Source organism: Salmo salar, chromosome 09 (assembly GCF_965601325.2).
Source record: "Salmo salar chromosome 09, fSalSal1, whole genome shotgun sequence".
NCBI classification, from domain to species: domain Eukaryota; kingdom Metazoa; phylum Chordata; class Actinopteri; order Salmoniformes; family Salmonidae; genus Salmo; species Salmo salar.
Genome location: NC_138299.1, coordinates 7,428,150 through 7,446,824, shown reverse-complemented (window position 1 = coordinate 7,446,824; position 18,675 = coordinate 7,428,150). Strand labels below are relative to the sequence as shown.

The window sequence follows — 18,675 nt, the reverse complement described above, 5'->3', positions numbered from 1 at the left end:
ATGTTTTGACCGCCTTTGAGCCAGTGGATTACTGAATAAAACACGCCAACAAAACAGAGTTTTTGTGATATAAAGAGGGACTTTATCGAACAAAACAAACATTTATTGTGTAGCTGGGACTCTTGTGACTGCAACCATATGAAGATCTTCAAAGGTAAGTGATTAATTTTATCGCTATTTCTGACTTTTGTAATTCCATTACTTGGTTGTAAAATGTTTGTATGCTTTTGTAAGCGGGGCGCTGTCCTCAGATAATCGCATGGTATGCTTTTGCCGTAAAGTCTTTTTGAAATCTGACAAAGCAGCTGTATTAACAAGAAGTTAATCTTTAAGCCAATGTATAACACTTGTATTTTTTATGAATGTTTATCATGACTATTTCTGTATTTTGAATTTGGAGCTCTGCAATTTCACCGGATGTTGTCAAGGTGGGTTGCTAGCGGAACGCCTGCGCCAGAAAGGTTAATCCTGGTAAAGATTCCCTATCTTAGGTCAATTACGATCACCACTTTATTTTAAGAATGTGAAATGTCAGAATAATAGTAGAGATATTTACTTATTTCAGCTTTTATTTCCTTCATCACATTCCCAGTGGGTCAGAAGTTTACATACACTCAATTAGTATTTGGTAGCATTGCCTTTAATACACTGCTCCAAAAAATAAAGGGAACACTAAAATAACACTTCCTAGATCTGAATGAATGAAATAATCTTATTAACCTCTGGGCGGGCTCGGGACGGACATCCAGCGGACATCCAGCGAAAAATCCTATCGCCATTAGCATAACGAAATTTAATATATATATTTTTTCAAATATAGGACTATGTTATATCGTTTTATAGATACACCTCTCCTGAATCGAACCACGTTGTCCGATTTCAAAAAGGCTTTACAGCAAAAGCAAAACATTAGATTATGTTAGAGGAGTAAATCGTGAAAGTAGCCACATAGCCATTTTCCGACCAACCACATGCGTCACAAATAACCAAAAAACAGCTAAATGCAGCACTAACCTTTGACAATCTTCATCAGATGACACTTCTAGGACACCATGTTATACAATACATGCATTATTTTGTTCGATAAAGTTCATATTTATATATAAAAACAGCATTTTACATCGGCGCGTGACGTTGACTAACTATTTTCCCTCAAAAGCATCCGGTGAAACAGCGCTACAATTTACTAAATTACTATTCGAAAACATTTGTAATAAAATGTAATATTGTCATTCTAAGATTTATAGATGAATATCTCTTGAAAGCACCTGTAATGCCAGATTTAAAAATAACTTTACTGGGTAATCACACTTTGCGATAAAAGGGGATGCGATACTCAGAAAAATAGGCTACCGTTACAGGTCAGCACCATCTTGTAACAATCGCATATCAAATCTACTCTTGTATACTATTGTCAATAATCCCTTACCTATGATTATCTTCATCAGAAAGCACTTCCAGGAATCCCAGGTCCACAACAAATGTATTTTCATTCGAAAAAGTTAATCCTTTACGTCCCAATAGCTTGTTCTTGTTAGCGCGTTCTGAAGGCTGCTCCAAAAATTCCGTCGGTCGCGGGACTTCTCTCTCAACAAAATGCATTTTTTTTTATTTATTTAGGTTCGTTCAAACATGTCAAACGTTGTATAACATAAATCTTTAGGGCCTTTTTCAACCAGATCTCCAATAAGATTCAAGGGGGACGATTGCATTGTCTTTCTAACCTGTTTAGGATAGGGGGCAGTATTGACACGGCTGGATAAAAAACGTACCCGATTTAATCTGGTTACCACTCCTACCCAGTAACTAGAATATGCATATACTTATTACACATGGATAGAAAACACCCTAAAGTTTCTAAAACTGTTTGAATGGTGTCTGTGAGTATAACAGAACTCATTTGGCAGGCAAAAACCTGACAAGGTTTCAGGCAGGAAGTGGCATGTCTGACAAGGTGTCGTTCTTCTTGTGTCTGTTTATTGAAGAGTGAGGATCTTAGCTGTCCCGTGACACTTCCTACGGCTGCCATAGCGTCTCAGAAGGCGGCAAAAAGCTGAATCGTGGCTTTGCAGGCTCTGGCTGAAAAAAAGTAACGCGTTTGGGTAGTGGCTGGTTACAGTACTGTGAGACTCAGGCGCGTGCACGCGTCGACCGAAAGCTTTGTTTACTTTCCTCAGTTTAGCTAAATGGACATTCCCGGTCGGAATATTATCGCTTTTCTACGAGAAAAATGGCATAAAAATTGATTTTAAACAGCGGTTGACATGCTTCGAAGTACGGTAATGGAATATTTAGATTTTTTTTGTCACGAATTGCGCCATGCGCGCGACCCTGATTTACCATTTCAGATAGTGTCTGGGATGCACGAACAAAACGCCGCTATTCGGATATAACGATGGATTATTTTGGACCAAACCAACATTTGTTATTGAAGTAGCAGTCCTGGGAGTGCATTCTGACGAAGACAACAAAAGGTAATCAAACTTTTATAATAGTAAAGCTGATATTGGTGAGTGCTAAACTTGCCGGGTGTCTAAATAGCTAGCCCGTGATGCCTGGGCTATGTACTTAGAATATTGCAAGATGTGCTTTCACCAAAAAGCTATTTTAAAATCGGACATATCGAGTGCATAGAGGAGTTCTGTATCTATAATTCTTAAAATAATTGTTATGCTTTTTGTGAACGTTTATCGTGAGTAATTTAGTAAAATGTTAGCGAATTCCCCGGAAGTTTGCGGGGTATGCTAGTTCTGAACGTCACATACTAATGTAAAAAGCTGTTTTTTTATATAAATATGAACTTGATTGAACAAAACATGCATGTATTGTATAACATAATGTCCTAGGGTTGTCATCTGATTGTCACGTCCTGACCAGCAGATGGAGCTGTTGTTGTAGTTTTGGGGTCAGGACGTGGCAGTCTTGTGTTCTGTGTTGGTCTTGTGACTCCTAATCAGGAACAGCTGGGGATCGTTGTTCCTGATTGGGAGTCATATATGTAGGAGTATGTTTGTCACTTGGGTTTGTGGGTAGTTGTTTTTACACTGCGTGTATAGCCTGTAAAACTGCTACTGTTGTCACCGTCATTGTTTTTTCAAGTGGATGCTTTACTCTTTTTTTGGTAATAAAATAACCATGAGTATTCACATACCTGCTGCGCCTTGGTCCATTCATGAAGACAACCGTTACAGAACTACCCACCACCAAAGGACCAAGCAGCAGAAGAGGAGGAAGCCACAGGAGAAGGAAATGGAAGAATGGACCTGGCAGGACGAGAGAAAATTCTGGGCGGACAAGTTAAGGGAGCTGAGGGAACCCGAGAGGCAGCCCCAAGATTTTTTTGGGGGGGGGCACACGGGTAGTTTGGCCAGGCCAGGGAAGAGCCGTAAGCCAGCTACCCGTGACTACAGGGAGGTGCGTACGAGGTGGAGGGCGCCATGTTACGCTGAGGTGCGCACCATCTCGCCTATACGGACGAGATGGTGCAGCTGCCCGCCAGTCAACAGTCGTCAGAGCTGCCCGCCAGTCAACAGTCGTCAGAGCTGCCCGCCAGTCAACAGTCGTCAGAGCTGCCCGCCAGTCAACAGTCGCCAGAGAGGTCAGACTGCCCTGAACTGCCGGAGTGGCCAGACTGCCCTGAACTGCCAGAGTGGCCAGACTGCCCTGAACTGCCAGAGTGGCCAGACTGCCCTGAACTGCCAGAGTGGCCAGACTGCCCTGAACTGCCGGAGTGGCCAGACTGCCCTGAACTGCCGGAGTGGCCGGACTGCCCTGAACTGCCGGAGTGGCCGGACTGCCCTGAACTGCCGGAGTGGCCGGACTGCCCTGAACTGCCGGAGTGGCCGGACTGCTCTGAACTGGCGGAGTGGCCGGACTGCCCTGTTCTGCCAGAGTGGCCGGACTGCCCTGTTCTGCCGGAGTGGCCGGACTGCCCTGTTCTGCCGGAGTGGCCGGACTGCCCTGTTCTGCCGGAGTGGCCGGACTGCCCTGTTCTGCCGGAGTGGCCGGACTGCCCTGTTCTGCCGGAGTGGCCGGACTGCCCTGTTCTGCCAGAGTGGCCGCACTGCCCTGTTCTGCCGGAGTGGCCGGACTGCCCTGTTCTGCCGGAGTGGCCGGACTGCCCTGTTCTGCCGGAGTGGCCGGACTGCCCTGTTCTGCCAGAGTGGCCGGACTGCCCTGTTCTGCCAGAGTGGCCGGACTGCCCTGTTCTGCCAGAGTGGCCGGACTGCCCTGTTCTGCCAGAGTGGCCGGACTGCCCTGTTCTGCCAGAGTGGCCGGACTGCCCTGTTCTGCCAGAGTGGCCGGACTGCCCTGTTCTGCCAGAGTGGCCGGACTGCCCTGTTCTGCCAGAGGTGCCCGGCCTGTCAGGATCAGCCCGAGTGGTCCTCCTGCCCTCCGGTCCAGCCCGAGTGGTCCTCCTGCCCTCCGGCCCAGCCCGAGTGGCCCGCATGCCTTCCGGCCCAGCCCGAGTGGCCCGCATGCCTTCCGGCCCAGCCCGAGTGGCCCGCATGCCTTCCGGCCCAGCCCGAGTGGCCCGCATGCCTTCCGGCCCAGCCCGAGTGGCCCGCATGCCTTCCGGCCCAGCCCGAGTGGCCCGCATGCCTTCCGGCCCAGCCCGAGTGGCCCGCATGCCTTCCGGCCCAGCCCGAGTGGCCCGCATGCCTTCCGGCCCAGCCCGAGGGGCCCGCATGCCTTCCGGCCCAGCCCGAGGGGCCCGCATGCCTTCCGGCCCAGCCCGAGGGGCCCGCATGCCTTCCGGCCCAGCCCGAGTGGCCCGCATGCCTTCCGGCCCAGCCCGAGTGGCCCGCATGCCTTCCGGCCCAGCCCGAGTGGCCCGCATGCCTTCCGGCCCAGCCCGAGGGGCCCGCCTGCTCTCCGGCCCAGCCCGAGGGGCCCTCCTGCTCTCCGGCCCAGCCCGAGGGGTCCTCCTGCTCCCCGGCCCAGCCCGAGGGGCCCTCCTGCTCCCCGGCCCAGCCCGAGGGGTCCTCCTGCTCCCCGGCCAAGCCCGAGGGGCCCTCCTGCTCCCCGGCCCAGCCCGAGGGGCCCTCCTGTCCCCCGGCCCAGCCCGAGGGGCCCTCCTGTTCCCCGGCCCAGCCCGAAGGGCCCTCCTGTCCTCCGGCCCGGCTCGAGGGGTCCGTCTGCCTGGTGCAGCTATCGGCTCCACCAAAGTGGGCGACGCCGAGGGTGGAGCAGGGTCCACGTCCTGCACCGGAGCCACCTCCAGGATAGGTGGGTTGGGGAGGGAGGGTGTAGCACAGTGCCGTCGGTGACGGCAGCCACCCTCCCTTCCCTCCCTTATTGTTTAGGGGTTATTGTTTATGGGTTTTGTTGGGGATTTTGTTGGTTGGTGTTTTTTCGTTGTTAGGTGCATTCCGGGGTCTGCACCTTGAGGGGGGGGTACTGTCACGTCCTGACCAGCAGATGGAGCTGTTGTTGTAGTTTTGGGGTCAGGACGTGGCAGTCTTGTGTTCTGTGTTGGTCTTGTGACTCCTAATCAGGAACAGCTGGGGATCGTTGTTCCTGATTGGGAGTCATATATGTAGCAGTATGTTTGTCACTTGGGTTTGTGGGTAGTTGTTTTTACACTGCGTGTATAGCCTGTAAAACTGCTACTGTTGTCACCGTCATTGTTTTTTCAAGTGGATGCTTTACTCTTTTTTTGGTAATAAAATAACAATGAGTATTCACATACCTGCTGCGCCTTGGTCCATTCATGAAGACAACCGTTACACTGATGAAGATCATCAAAGATGAGTGCTGCATTTAGCTGTCTTCTGGGTTTTTGTGACATTATATGCTAGCTTGAAAAATGGGTGTCTGATTATTTCTGGCTTGGTACTCTGCTGACATAATCTAATGTTTTGCTTTCGTTGTAAAGCCTTTTTGAAATCGGACAGTGTGATTAGATTAACGAGAGTCTTGTCTTTAAATAGCTGTAAAATAGTCATGTGTTTGAGAAATTGAAGTAATAGGATTTTTAAGGTTTTGAAAATCGCGCCACAGGCTGCAAGTGGCTGTTACGTAGGTGGGACGAATTCGTCCCGCCTAGCCCATAGAGGCTAAACGTTTCGAAAGGGGAGGGTAGCCAGGGGCGCAGGCATCATAATGGTGATGGCCCTCCTCATGTGACCACTTTCCACAGCCTCTCATTCTGTCAGTTTTCACAGTAGGAGACTCAAACCACTTTGTAAAGACTGGGGACATCTAGTGGAAGCAATAGGAAGTGCTCAATGAACCATTGCTCACGGCGTGATTTATAGGCAAAGTGATGAAGTTGAGTCCGCAATTCAGAATTCCACATCCTGTTACGATCGGTCTCGGGGTTTTGACTGCCATATGAGTTCTGTTATACTCACAGACACCATTCAAACAGTTTTAGAAACTTTAGGGTGTTTTCTATGCACAAGTATTAATTATATGCATATCCTAGCTTCTGAGTTTGAGTAGGAGGCCGTTTAAAATGGGCACGAATGTTTTTCAAAAATCGCTGTAGCGCCCCCTATCCTAGGCGACCATCAAGAGGTTAACCTGTTGAGGGTAGGGGGCAGTATTTGCACGGCCGGATAAAAAACGTACCCGATTTAATCTGGTTATTACTACTGCCCAGAAACTAGAATATGCATATAATTATTGGCTTTGGATAGAAAATACCCTAAAGTTTCTAAAACTGTTTGAATGGTGTCTGTGAGTATAACAGAACTCATATGGCAGGCAAAAACCTGAGAAGATTCTGTACTGGAAGTGCCCTCTCTGACCATTCCTTGGGCTTTTTGACTCTTTTTATTGAAAACTTAGGATCTTTGCTGTAACGTGACACTTCCTACGGCTCCCATAGGCTCTCAGAACCCGGGAAAAAGCTGAATGACGTCTTTGCAGCCCCTGGCTGAAAAACATTAGCGCCTTTTGTAAGTGGTCTATCAGAGGACAATGAGACTGAGGCGCGTGCACGAGGTGACCCCATGTTTTTATTTTCTCTCTCTTTGTACTAAAACACGGTTTCCCGGTCGGAATATTATCTATTTTTTACGAGAAAAATGGCATAAAAATTGATTTTAAACAGCGGTTGACATGCTTCGAAGTACGGTAATGGAATATTTAGAATTTTTTTGTCACGAAACGCGTCGGGCACGTCACCCTTCTTTACCCTTTCGGAAAGTGTCTTGAACGCACGAACAAAACGCCGCTATTTGGATATAACTATGGATTATTTTGAACCAAACCAACATTTGTTATTGAAGTAGAAGTCCTCGGAGTGCATTCTGACGAAGAACAGCAAAGGTAATAACATTTTTCTTATAGTAAATCTGACTTTGGTGAGTGCTAAACTTGCTGGGTGTCTAAATAGCTAGCCCTGTGATGACGGGCTATCTACTTAGAATATTGCAAAATGTGCTTTCACCGAAAAGCTATTTTAAAATCTGTAACGGCTGTCTGAGGAAGAAGTGGACCAAAATGCGGCGGAGTTAGGGTTCGTCATATTTAATTACACGAACACTATGCATTTTACAAAAACAACAAAACTGACAGCCAACACAGTCCTGTCAGGTGCAACCACAATGACAAGCACAATTACCCACGAAACACAAAGGAAACGTAGGCAACTTATGTGTGACTCCCAATCAACCAAAACCCTCTACAGCTGTGCCTGATTGGAAGTCACACGGCCAAAATCAATGAAACAATAAAACACACACTCTCTTCTGCCACGTCCTGACCCAACTACACCCTCTACTGGTCAGGACGTGACAGTACCCCCCCCTCAAGGTGCAGACCCCGGGATGCACCTAAAAAAGGAAAACACAAGAAAATCCCCAATACCCCAACAAAAAAGAACACCTATACAATAAGGGAGGGAAGGGAGGGTGGCTGCCGTCACCGACGGCACTGTGCTACACACTCCCTCCCCAACCCACCTATCCTGGAGGTGGCTCAGGTGCAGGACGTGGACCTCGCTCCACCTTCGGCGTTGCCCACTTTGATGATGCCGATAGCTGCGCCGGGCAGACGGGCCACTCGGGCTGACCCTGGCAGACGGACCACTCAGGCTGGGCCGGGGGACAGGAGGGCCCCTCGGGCTGGGCCGGGGGACAGGAGGGCCCCTCGGGCTGGGCCGGGGGACAGGAGGGCCCCTCTGGCTGGGCCGGGGGACAGGAGGGCCACTCTGGCTGGGCCGGGGGACAGGAGGGCCACTCGGGCTGGACTGGAGGACAGGAGGGCCACTCTGGCAGATCCGGGCAGTCTGGCCACTCTGGCAGAACCGGGCAGTCTGGCCACTCTGGCAGAACCGGGTAGTCTGGCCACTCTGGCAGAACCGGGCAGTCTGGCCACTCTGGCAGAACCGGGCAGTCTGGCCACTCAGTCTGGCCACTATGTTCTATAGGATTGAGGTCATGTGATGGCCACTCCAATACCTTGACTTGGTTGTCCTTAAGCCATTTTGCCACAACCTTGGAAGGATGCTTGGGGTCATTGTCCATTTGGAAGACCCATTTGTGAAGAAGCTTTAACTTACTGACTGATGTCTTGAATTGTTGCTTCAATATATCCACCAAATTTTCCTTTCCTCGTGAAGCCATCTGTTTGTGAAGTGCACCAGTCCCTCCTGCTTCACGGTTGGGATGTTGTTCTTCGGCTTGCAAGCCTCCCCCCAATTTTCCTTCAAACATAATGATGGTCATTATGGCCAAACAGTTCTATTTTTGTTTCATCAGACCAGAGGACATTTCTCCAAAAAGTACAATCCTTGTCCCCATGTGCAGTTGCAAACCGTAGTCTGGCTTTTTTATGGTGGTTTTGGAGCAGTGGCTTCTTCCTTGCTGAGCGGCCTTTCAGGTTATGTCGATACAGGACTCGTTTTACTGTGGATCAATTCTCATTGATAAAGTCCCAGTTAAAAGGGAATTTCACCCTGGGTGAATCTGGGCTTGTTTTCATCATGTCCGAGCCATTTCTATGTCAGTCAGATATGTTTCACACATAATTGCCCAGGAGGAAGTCAGGTCTGGGTGATGCGTGCTGAATGATACACCCTATGGCGGCTTCCGGTGTATTGTGAGATCTGAACATAAATTTAGTCCTATTTGTGGCATTTCGTGAAGGCTCTATGTGATATTGTTCGCATTATACATTTTTGTGGTATAGATATGGTTGTCCTTGTTCGATAGAGACATTGGACTTCTTTCAGCAATGTTCCTACCAGTGGATTCATTGCTAAATATATGAGCTGACACATTTTTCCAGTCTCTGGAAGACTACAACTTGTGTGGGGCAGTGCTTCGTGCTCTGGCTCTGTCCCTCCCCCAAGGCAGGCTTTTCTGAAGTGGAGGCAGACGCTAATGTAAGAATATTTTAAAGATAACTACACAACGCAGAGTAGGAGAGTTTGAGAGGACTAAACTAAAAACGAGAGTACTAATGGTCAATAGCGAATGGTAATAGGAGATGGGTTTCAGTTCAACATCTGTTCAGAATCTGTAGAATGTCACTCCTGAACTCAGAACAACGTGTGCTACGTGGGTCACATTTTCATTGGTCTGTACATTGAGTCTGGAGTGAGATACTTGTTATTTGGCCATTGGCCAAGTGGTCCTGCAAGGACTTCTGATTGGTCAACCTCAGGCTAGGTTGGAGGGGTTATAAGTGGCATCCTGTTCCTTTATTCTGGGGGAAAAGCTGAGGACACTGAACATGAGGACACTGGAGACTGAACATCTGACTCCCAGCATAACATCTTGATTTGTCTGAATAAATCTATTTTTCTGCCCCTGATTCGCTTTGGAGTTTGTGTTATTGAAGAATAACATCATTTGCTAACGCTAACAACACAATCCTTTGAGCAACACTGAAAGAACTGACCAGACCGCAATGGCTTCAAGTGATTCCTCTCATCAACACGAATTTGACGATGGAGCATTTTTTTTTGCTACATGGTGACATTCAACCATATGCTGGGTTTCTTCCCTGGTGATGCTCTACCAGCCTTTACTGCAGCTGTCTTCAGTTCCTGCTTGTTCTTGTGGTATTTTGCCTTCAGGTTCACCTTCAGCAAGTGAAATGCATGCTCAATTGGATTCAGGTCAGGTGATTGACTTGGCCATTGCAGAACATTCCACTTCTTTGACTTAAAAAAGTATTGGGTTGCTTTTACAGTATGCTTAAGGTCATCTGCACTGTAAAGCGCCATCCAATGATTTTTGAAGCATTTGGATGAATCTGAGCAGATAATATAGCCCTAAACACTTCAGAATTCATCCTGCTGCTATTGTCAGCAGTCACATCATCAATAAATACAAGGGAACCAGGTCCATTCGCAGCCATACATGCCCACGCCATAACACTACCTCCACCATGCTTCCCAGATGAGGTGGTATGCTTCAGATCATGAGCAGTTCCTTCCCTTCTCCATGCTCTTCTCTTCGTATCATTTTGGTACAAGTTGATCTTTCAGTATATTACAGCTGTGAATGTGTTTAAGTATTTTGGAATGCCAATGTTGAGTGTACCAACTGAGATTTAAATCATTTGCACAAACAGATTAAAAAATAAAGTTCAAGAATCAAAGATGACTGCCATATACCAATACACTAACACTGAAATCTTAATATAAACCATTAGTCAAATGGACCCCAGAATTGGAAAATAAACTCAATACATTATGTAATGACTTATTACATAATTATTAATTACTTATTAAGAATTATTACCTGCTGAATTCCAAGATAACCAACCTACAGCACTAGACCAAACTTCACTTGCGTCATCCTTGTGGTATTGAGAGATAAACATATAATGCATTAACTGATTGCACATAAAGGAAGACACTTACTACATGATAGAGTGCTTGCTTTGTTATCCAATTGACCTTTTGTCCTTCCTTTCATCCTGTGAAAAAATGTCATCCTGATCCCAGATTCTGTCTCGCAATGTTCTGTGTAAAGTCAGCACAATTCTGTCCTTGTCCCACATTAGGTCAGTAAGCACTAGATTTTAACCATAATGTACTATGCAGTACTGTACAAAAAAGCTAAATAAAGCTGGTGACCATTTTACAAACATAACTTTATTTTTACACTTACATAATTTGAAAACAGACACACTCCCTGGGAAATGACAAGATGTACCAGACAAAAGTTTGGACACACCTACTTATTCCAGGGTTTTTCTTAATTTTATACTATTTTCTACATTGTAGGTAAATAAAGCTGAAGACATCAAAACTATGAAATAACACATATGGAATCATGTAGTGACCAAAATATATTTTACATTTAAGATTCTTCAAAATAGCCATCCTTTGCCTTGATGACAGCTTTGCACATTCTTGGCATTCTCTCAACCAGCTTCATGAGGTAGTCATCTGGAATGCATTTCGATTAACAGGTCTGCCTTGTTAAAAGTTAATTTGGGGTATTTCTTTCCTTCTTAATGCGTTTGAGCCAATCATTTGTGTTGTGACAAGGTAGGGGTGGTATACAGAAGATAGTCCTATTTTGTAAAAGACCAAGTTCATATTATGGCAAGAACAGCTCAAATAAGCAAAGAGAAACAACAGTCCATTACTTTAAGACATGAAGGTCAGTCAATATGGAACATTTCTTCAAATGCAGTCACAAAAACCATCAAGCGCTATGATGAAACTGGCTCTCATGAGGACCGCCACAGGAAATGAAGACCCAGAGTTACCTCTGCTGCAGAGGAAATGTTCATTAGAGTTACCAGCCTCAGAAATTGCAGCCCAAATAAATGCTTCAGAGTTCAAGTAACAGACACATCTCAACATCAACTGTTCAGAGACTGCGTGAATCAGGCCTTCATAGTCTAATTTCGGTAAAGAAACCACTACTAAAGGACACCAATAACAAGAAGAGACTTGCTTGGGCAAAGTAACACAAGCAATGGACATTAGACCGGTGGAAATCTGTCGTTTGGTCTGGTGAGTCCAAATTAGAGATTTTTGGTTCCAACCGCAGTGTTTATGTGAGACGCAGAGTAGGTGAATGGATGATCTCTGCATGTGTGGTTCCCACCCAAAAGCATGGAGGAGGTGTGATGGTGAGGGGGTGCTTTGCTGGTGACACCGTCTGTGATTTATTTAGAATTCAAGGCACACTTAACCAGCAAGGCTACCACAGCATTCTGCAGCAATACGCCATCCCGTATAGTTTACACTTAGTCCCACTATCATTTGTTTTTCAACAGGACAATGACCCAACACACCTCCAGGCTGTGTAAGGGCTATTTGACCAAGAAGGAGAGTGCTGCATCAGATGACCAGGCCTCCACAATCACCCGACCTCAACCCAATTGAGATGGTTTGGGATAAGTTGGACCGCAGAGTGAAGGAAAAGCAGCCAACAAGTGCTCAGCATATGTGGGAACTCCTTCAAGACTGTTTGAAAAGCATTCCAGGTAAAGCTAGTTGAGAGAAGGCCAAGAGTGTGCAAAGCTGTCATCAAGGCAAAGGGTGGCTCCTTTGAAGAATCTGAAATATAAAATATATTTTGATTTGTTTAACATTTTTAGTTAATAAATGATCACATTTGTGTTATGTTTTGGGGTGACAGGTAGCCTAGTGGTTAGAGCATTGGGCCAGTAACCGAAAGGTTGCTAGATCGAATCCCTGAGCTGACAAGGTAAAAATGTCGTTTTGCCCCGGAACAAGGCAGTTAGCCCACTGTTCCTAGGCCGTCATTGTAAATAATAATATGTTCTTAACTGACTTGCCTAGTTGAATAAAGGTAAAATAAAAATGTCGTAGTTGTGATGTTTTCACTATTATTCTACAATGTAGAAAATAGTACACATTAAGAAAAACCCTGGAATGAGTAGATGTGTCCAAACTTTTTACTGGTACTGTAAGTAAAGTATTGGTGAATAAAAAATACACAGAAAAATTATGCATTGCAATTCTAATTCTTTATACTTTGATTAATCACAGTCAAAAATCTCTATCACAAGAAAAAGGTTCTGAGCAGTAATTACCTTTTACCGAACCTCATCATCCTGATATATTTGTTTTCCTTTTTTCAGAAAAGTTAGAATGTAGATTATGGGGTACAGTTGAAGAGGGTAGAAAGTTGGAAAGTGTTGCTCATGGAAATATGCGCGTGTTCGACTCTAGCACTACCACTGCGCTGCGCTCCCGCACTGATTTATTCTACTTCCTGGGGGTCATAGAGGAACGAAGGGGGATCTCACCCTCCACCCAAGCATCTGGACTTGATAGCATATTTTCCCAAAGTTTAATTTCCTCATTGACAGATTCCATCCAGTCCACGTTTTTGCCATAGCTTTGTCCTGGAATCAAACAGAAAAGTAAGGCATTTCAGAAAAGCCATTGCAAAATATTTGAGAGAACAACTTCTATACCAAAATCAAAGACGAACTATAGTAGCATCTCATACTGTCACGGTTGTCGTTGTGTATTGATGACCAAAACGCAGCAGGAATGTTGATGCTCATCTTATTATTTATTAAATAAAGAGAACACGAAAAAACAACAAAACAAAGAACGGCAGACGACAGTTTTACAGGCTATACGTAGCAGTGCAAAATACAACTACCCACAAAAACCCCAGGTGAAAACAAGCTCCTAATATATGACTCCGAATCAGGAACAACGACGTACAGCTGTTCCTGATCGGGAGCCACACAGACAACAAAGAAATAGACAAACCAGAACATAAACTAAAACCCCGGAATACATAAACCAAACACCCCTTTAATACTACACACACAACCCAAACCATATGAAACAAATACTCTTCTGCCACGTCCTACCAAACTACAATACAAATACTCCCTCTACTGGTCAGGATGTGACACATACTTTGTTTTTTCAGTTGTTAAACTATGTTTTTAGTGCTTCAGCCATGGAAATTGATTACATTTCGTAACAAATTTCCAAACGTACTATCACAGACATTTGTCAAGCATGAGTAAAGCACAAGTAACATCATGATAAAATGGTGTTTAATAATCACCTGTGCCCAGACTGAGGCGCACCCCTCCCAGGAACTGATTGGAGAGTTTGTTGTGGTCCCACACAGTCAGCTCGCAGCAAGCCTCTTTGACCTCTCCGGCACAGAAACCGTCGTACACCATGGCGTGGTTATACACAGGCTTTTGGCTCTTCTTCACCACCCGCGTCTTCTGACGACTCTTCTTGCTTGTGTCAGGCAACATGTAACTGACATAGAAAATGCAATAATTTTGTTTTCTATAGCACATAAAAATTACGTTAATGACTTTAGCATATGGTGTGTCTCTGCTTGGAAATATCTGTGCATCTGGATAGATGATAAGCTATCATAGAAAAAATAACATATTGATGAGTTCATTAAGAAGCTGAGAAAAAAAAATGCCTCGCTTTCTAACTGTAGAGACCGAAGGACTTTCCCAGTGTTAGCCATCCCTGAGACCGGGTATGGTAACTCATACGTCTAAAGGTTAACAATGATGTTGGGTACAGTGGTTGTTTTTGAAAAAGAGCTTTATAAATACAATTTAAGCAATGTATGGTGCTACATGACATCAAAGAGGGTCAGCTCTTTTGGTAGAGAATGCAGTGATGTGTACTAAACCTGTCACCCGTAATAAAACATAGAACACTGTGGTAAACCGCATCTAATGGCTTTAGTGAAGTGGCAGCTACATTCATATAGATGATATCTCCATAGTCTAGGACCGTCGATTGAATGATCTGCTTTCTACAATTAGGTAAATGAGCTTTGTTTTTTTACACCTTACACTTGGAATAATCGCAAACCTTTATTTAACAAGGAAAAGCCCATTGAGACTCAGAGACCTGGCAAAGAAGGCAGCAACAATCAATACATTACAGAATTAACCTCTTGACGGTCGCCTAGGATAGGGGGCGCTACAGCGATTTTAGAAAAATTTGTGCCCATTTTAAACGGCCTCCTACTCAAACTCAGAAGCTAGGATATGCATATAATTAATACTTGTGGATAGAAAACAGCCTAAAGTTTCTAAAACTGTTTAAATGGTGTCTGTGAGTGTAACAGAACTGATATGGCAGTCAAAACCCGGGACCGATCGTAACAGGATGTGGAATTCTGAATTGCAGACTCAACTTCATCACTTTGCCTATAAATCACACCATGAGCAATGGTTCATTGAGCACTTCCTATTGCTTCCACTAGATGTCCCCAGTCTTTACAAAGTGGTTTGAGTCTCCTACTGTGAACTGACTGAATGACACGCTGTGGAAAGTGGTCACATGAGGAGGGCCATCACCATTATGACACCGGCGCCCCTGGCTACCCTCCCCTTTCGAAACGTTTTGAAAGACAATGCAATCGTCCCCCTTGAATTTTATTGGAGCTCTGGTTGAAAAAGGCCCTAAAGATTTATGTTATACAATGTTTGAACGAACCTAAATTAAAAAAATGCATTTTATTGAAAGAGGAGTCCCGCAGCCGACGGAAGTTTTGGAGCAACCTTCAGAACGCGCTAACAAGAACAAGCTATTGGGACGTAAAGGATTAACTTTTTCGAACGAAAATACATTTGTTGTGGACCTGGGATGCCTGGAAGTGCTTTCTGATGAAGATAATCAAAGGTAAGGGATTATTGACAATAGTATACAAGAGTAGATTTGATATGCGATTGTTACAAGATGGTGCTGACCTGTAACGGTAGCCTATTTTTCTGAGTATCGCATCCCTTTTATCGCAAAGTGTGATTACCCAGTAAAGTTATTTTTAAATCTGGCATTACAGGTGCTTTCAAGAGATATTCATCTATAAATCTTAGAATGACAATATTACATTTTAAAAATGTTTTCGAATAGTAATTTAGTAAATTGTAGCGCTGTTTCACCGGATGCATTTGAGGGAAAATAGTTAGTCAACGTCAAGCGCCGATGTAAATTGCTGTTTTTATATATAAATATGAACTTTATCGAACAATAGAATGCATGGATTGTGTAACATGATGTCCTAGGAGTGTCATCTGATGAAGATTGTCAAAGGTTAGTGCTGCATTTAGCTGTTTTTTGGTTATTTGTGATGCATGTGGTTGGTCGGAAAATGGCTATGTGGCTACTTTTACGATATACTCCTCTAACATAATCTAATGTTTTTCTTTTGCTGTAAAGTCTTTTTGAAATCGGACAACGTGGTTTGATTCAGGAGAGGTGTATCTATAAAACGATATAACATAGTCCTATATTTGAAAAAATATATATTACATTTTGTTATGCTAATTTTGTTATGCTAATTTTGTTATGCAATATTACATTTTGTTATGCTAATGGCGATAGGATTTTTCACTGGATGTCCGTCCCGAGCCCGACCAGGGGTTAAAACATACAACAATACAATATGAAAAAAATACTTTTAAAAAAGCATTTACACTCCTCTGTAACAGAGTCTCCCATCAATATTTTAAATTCATTCAGTGGCACTAACAAATCTAAATGAAGCATGGATTGTAGACTATTCCATGCCTCTGGTGCACAAGACGAGAAGGCAGTCTTGCCTAATACTGTAAATGTCCTGGGGACATTAAATAGCAACCACCTAGCAAACCGGTAACTGCTGGTGGTGAAGGAGACCAGACTACAGAGGTAAAGAGGGAGTTTACCCAAAAGGGCTTTGTTGATGAACACATGTAGCTTTCTGCGCATATAAAGGGAGTTCCAACCTACCATTTTGCTACAAGGTGCAATGGTGGGTGATTGACTTGGCATTTGAAAAATGGATTTAAAAGGAGGATGCATAATGAACAGAGTCCAGTCTCTGTAAAACAGAGGAGGCTGCATGCATATACAACAAGTCACCATATTCAATTACAGAGAGAAAAGTGTCCTGAACAAGCTTCTTTCTAGCCATAAGCGGGAAGCAATTTCAATGTAAGCTTCCTTACAAGATTATTTATATGAACTTTAAAAGGACAATGTGTCATCCAACCATACACTGTACCTACGTAGGTATTTGTAGGATGACACTTTTTCAATGGATAAGCCACAAGGTGTGAAAATGTTAACCTTCTCTGGCTGAGTGTGAGCTCTGGTAAAGGTCATGAATTTAGTATTTTTTTTATAATCAAGACCAGTTTGAGACCATAAAGGGAGGCCTGCAGTGCCTGAAAAGCAGTCTGGAGCTCTTCAACAGCCTGAACCAGAGAAGGAGCACATCAATATATGACTGGATCATCTGCATACAGATGCAACTTTGCTGGTTGAATCCCATTCCCCAAATCATTAATAGGAATTGAGAACAACACAGGAGCTAAAATGGAACCCTGGGGCACACCTCTATTAATCTCAAGAAAGCTAGACTTGTGATTGTCAGTATATACATAGTGTTCTGTCAGAAAGATTGGTTTAGGAACTATTTACTGCCCCTTCACTGAGACCAATGTTACTGAGTCTAGCTAGCAAAAACTAATAGTCAACTGAATCAAATGCCTTTGATAAATCAACAAACAGAGCACCTGCAGTTGGGGTGCTGTGCCCCAATCAAAAGCCAGACTGAACCCCGCTCAGTATGTTATTTTCAATTAAGATGTTTAACTGTGAACTCACTAGGGATTCAAATACTTTGGCCAGGATAGGGAGTTTGGACGATAGTTATTAGCATCTGAGGGATCTCCACCTGTAACAGTGACACTGTGAGTCGAGAAGCAGGTGCATCGTTTAATAAAACAACAAACGAGACAGCGTAACAGTGGTGATATAGCATAAACACAGGAACAATACTGACTGAGGAAGGAACCCAAGGGAGTGACAGATAAAGGGAAGGTAATCAGGGAGCTACGTATGTCCAGGTGAGTATCCTAATGATCTGCAGGTGTGCGTAATGATGAATCCCAGGACCGGTGGTTAGTACTCCGGCGACGTCGAACGCCGGAGGGGAGGAGCAGGAGTAGATGTGACAGTACCCCCCTCTGACGTGCGGCTCCGGTTGCCGAACGAGGCAGACCAGAGGGACGACCCCGAGGATGAGGAGCGGGTTGGTCATCGAAGGTGAAAATCACGGATGTTGGGATCCAGAATGTCCTCCACCAGAACCCAACATCACTCCTCTGGGCCATACCCCCCCAGTCCACCAGGTACTGGAACCGACCCCTACGACACCGGGAATCCAGGTGGGATCTGACAGCATACACCGGACATTTCCTCAATGTCCAGGTGGGATCGGGGGTGTTGTGGGGGACAGCATCAGCTAGGGGACCAGGAACCACCGGCCTGAGAAAGGAGACATGAAAAGAGGGTGCAATACGATAATGACTTGGGAGCTGTAACCTATACGCCACCTCGATGACCCTCCAGAGAACCTTGAATGGCCCCACAAACCGGGGCCTCAGTTTCTTGCAGGGCAGGCGGCGTGGGAAGTTCCTGGTAGAAAGCCAGACTCGATCCCCAGGGTGGAATACAGGGGTCTCACTGCGGTGGCGGTCTGCCTGTTCCTTTTGACGATGGAACAGGCAGGCCACTCATCAACCGCAGGAGTTTTCGGTCTGGCCCGGAGTCCACGGAGCCAGGCCCGGCTGGAAACCCAAAACACACTGGAAGGGGGTCAACCCCATTGAGGAGTGACGTAGCGAGTTCTGGGGGTACTCTGCCCATGGAAGGAATCGTGCCCACTCACCCTGCCGGTCCTGACAGTGACTCCTTAGGAACCTCCCTAGCTCTTGGTTCATCCTCTC

General features: G+C 45.1%; 1 protein-coding gene across 1 annotated transcript in view; it reads right to left on the bottom strand.

Moving 5' to 3' along the window:
* Positions 1 to 11,039: 11,039 nt before the first annotated feature.
* Positions 11,040 to 18,675, bottom strand: part of si:ch211-266g18.6 (synaptotagmin-like protein 2) — a 69,993-nt gene continuing 62,357 nt past the window's right edge. Inside the window, exons 14-15 of the mRNA XM_014209985.3 lie at positions 13,983 to 14,188; positions 11,040 to 13,296 (exon numbers count right to left, since the gene is read on the bottom strand). Of these exons, the coding sequence (XP_014065460.2) occupies positions 13,157 to 13,296; positions 13,983 to 14,188 (346 nt within the window). The 3' untranslated portion in view covers positions 11,040 to 13,156. The remainder of the gene's footprint in view (positions 13,297 to 13,982; positions 14,189 to 18,675) is intronic.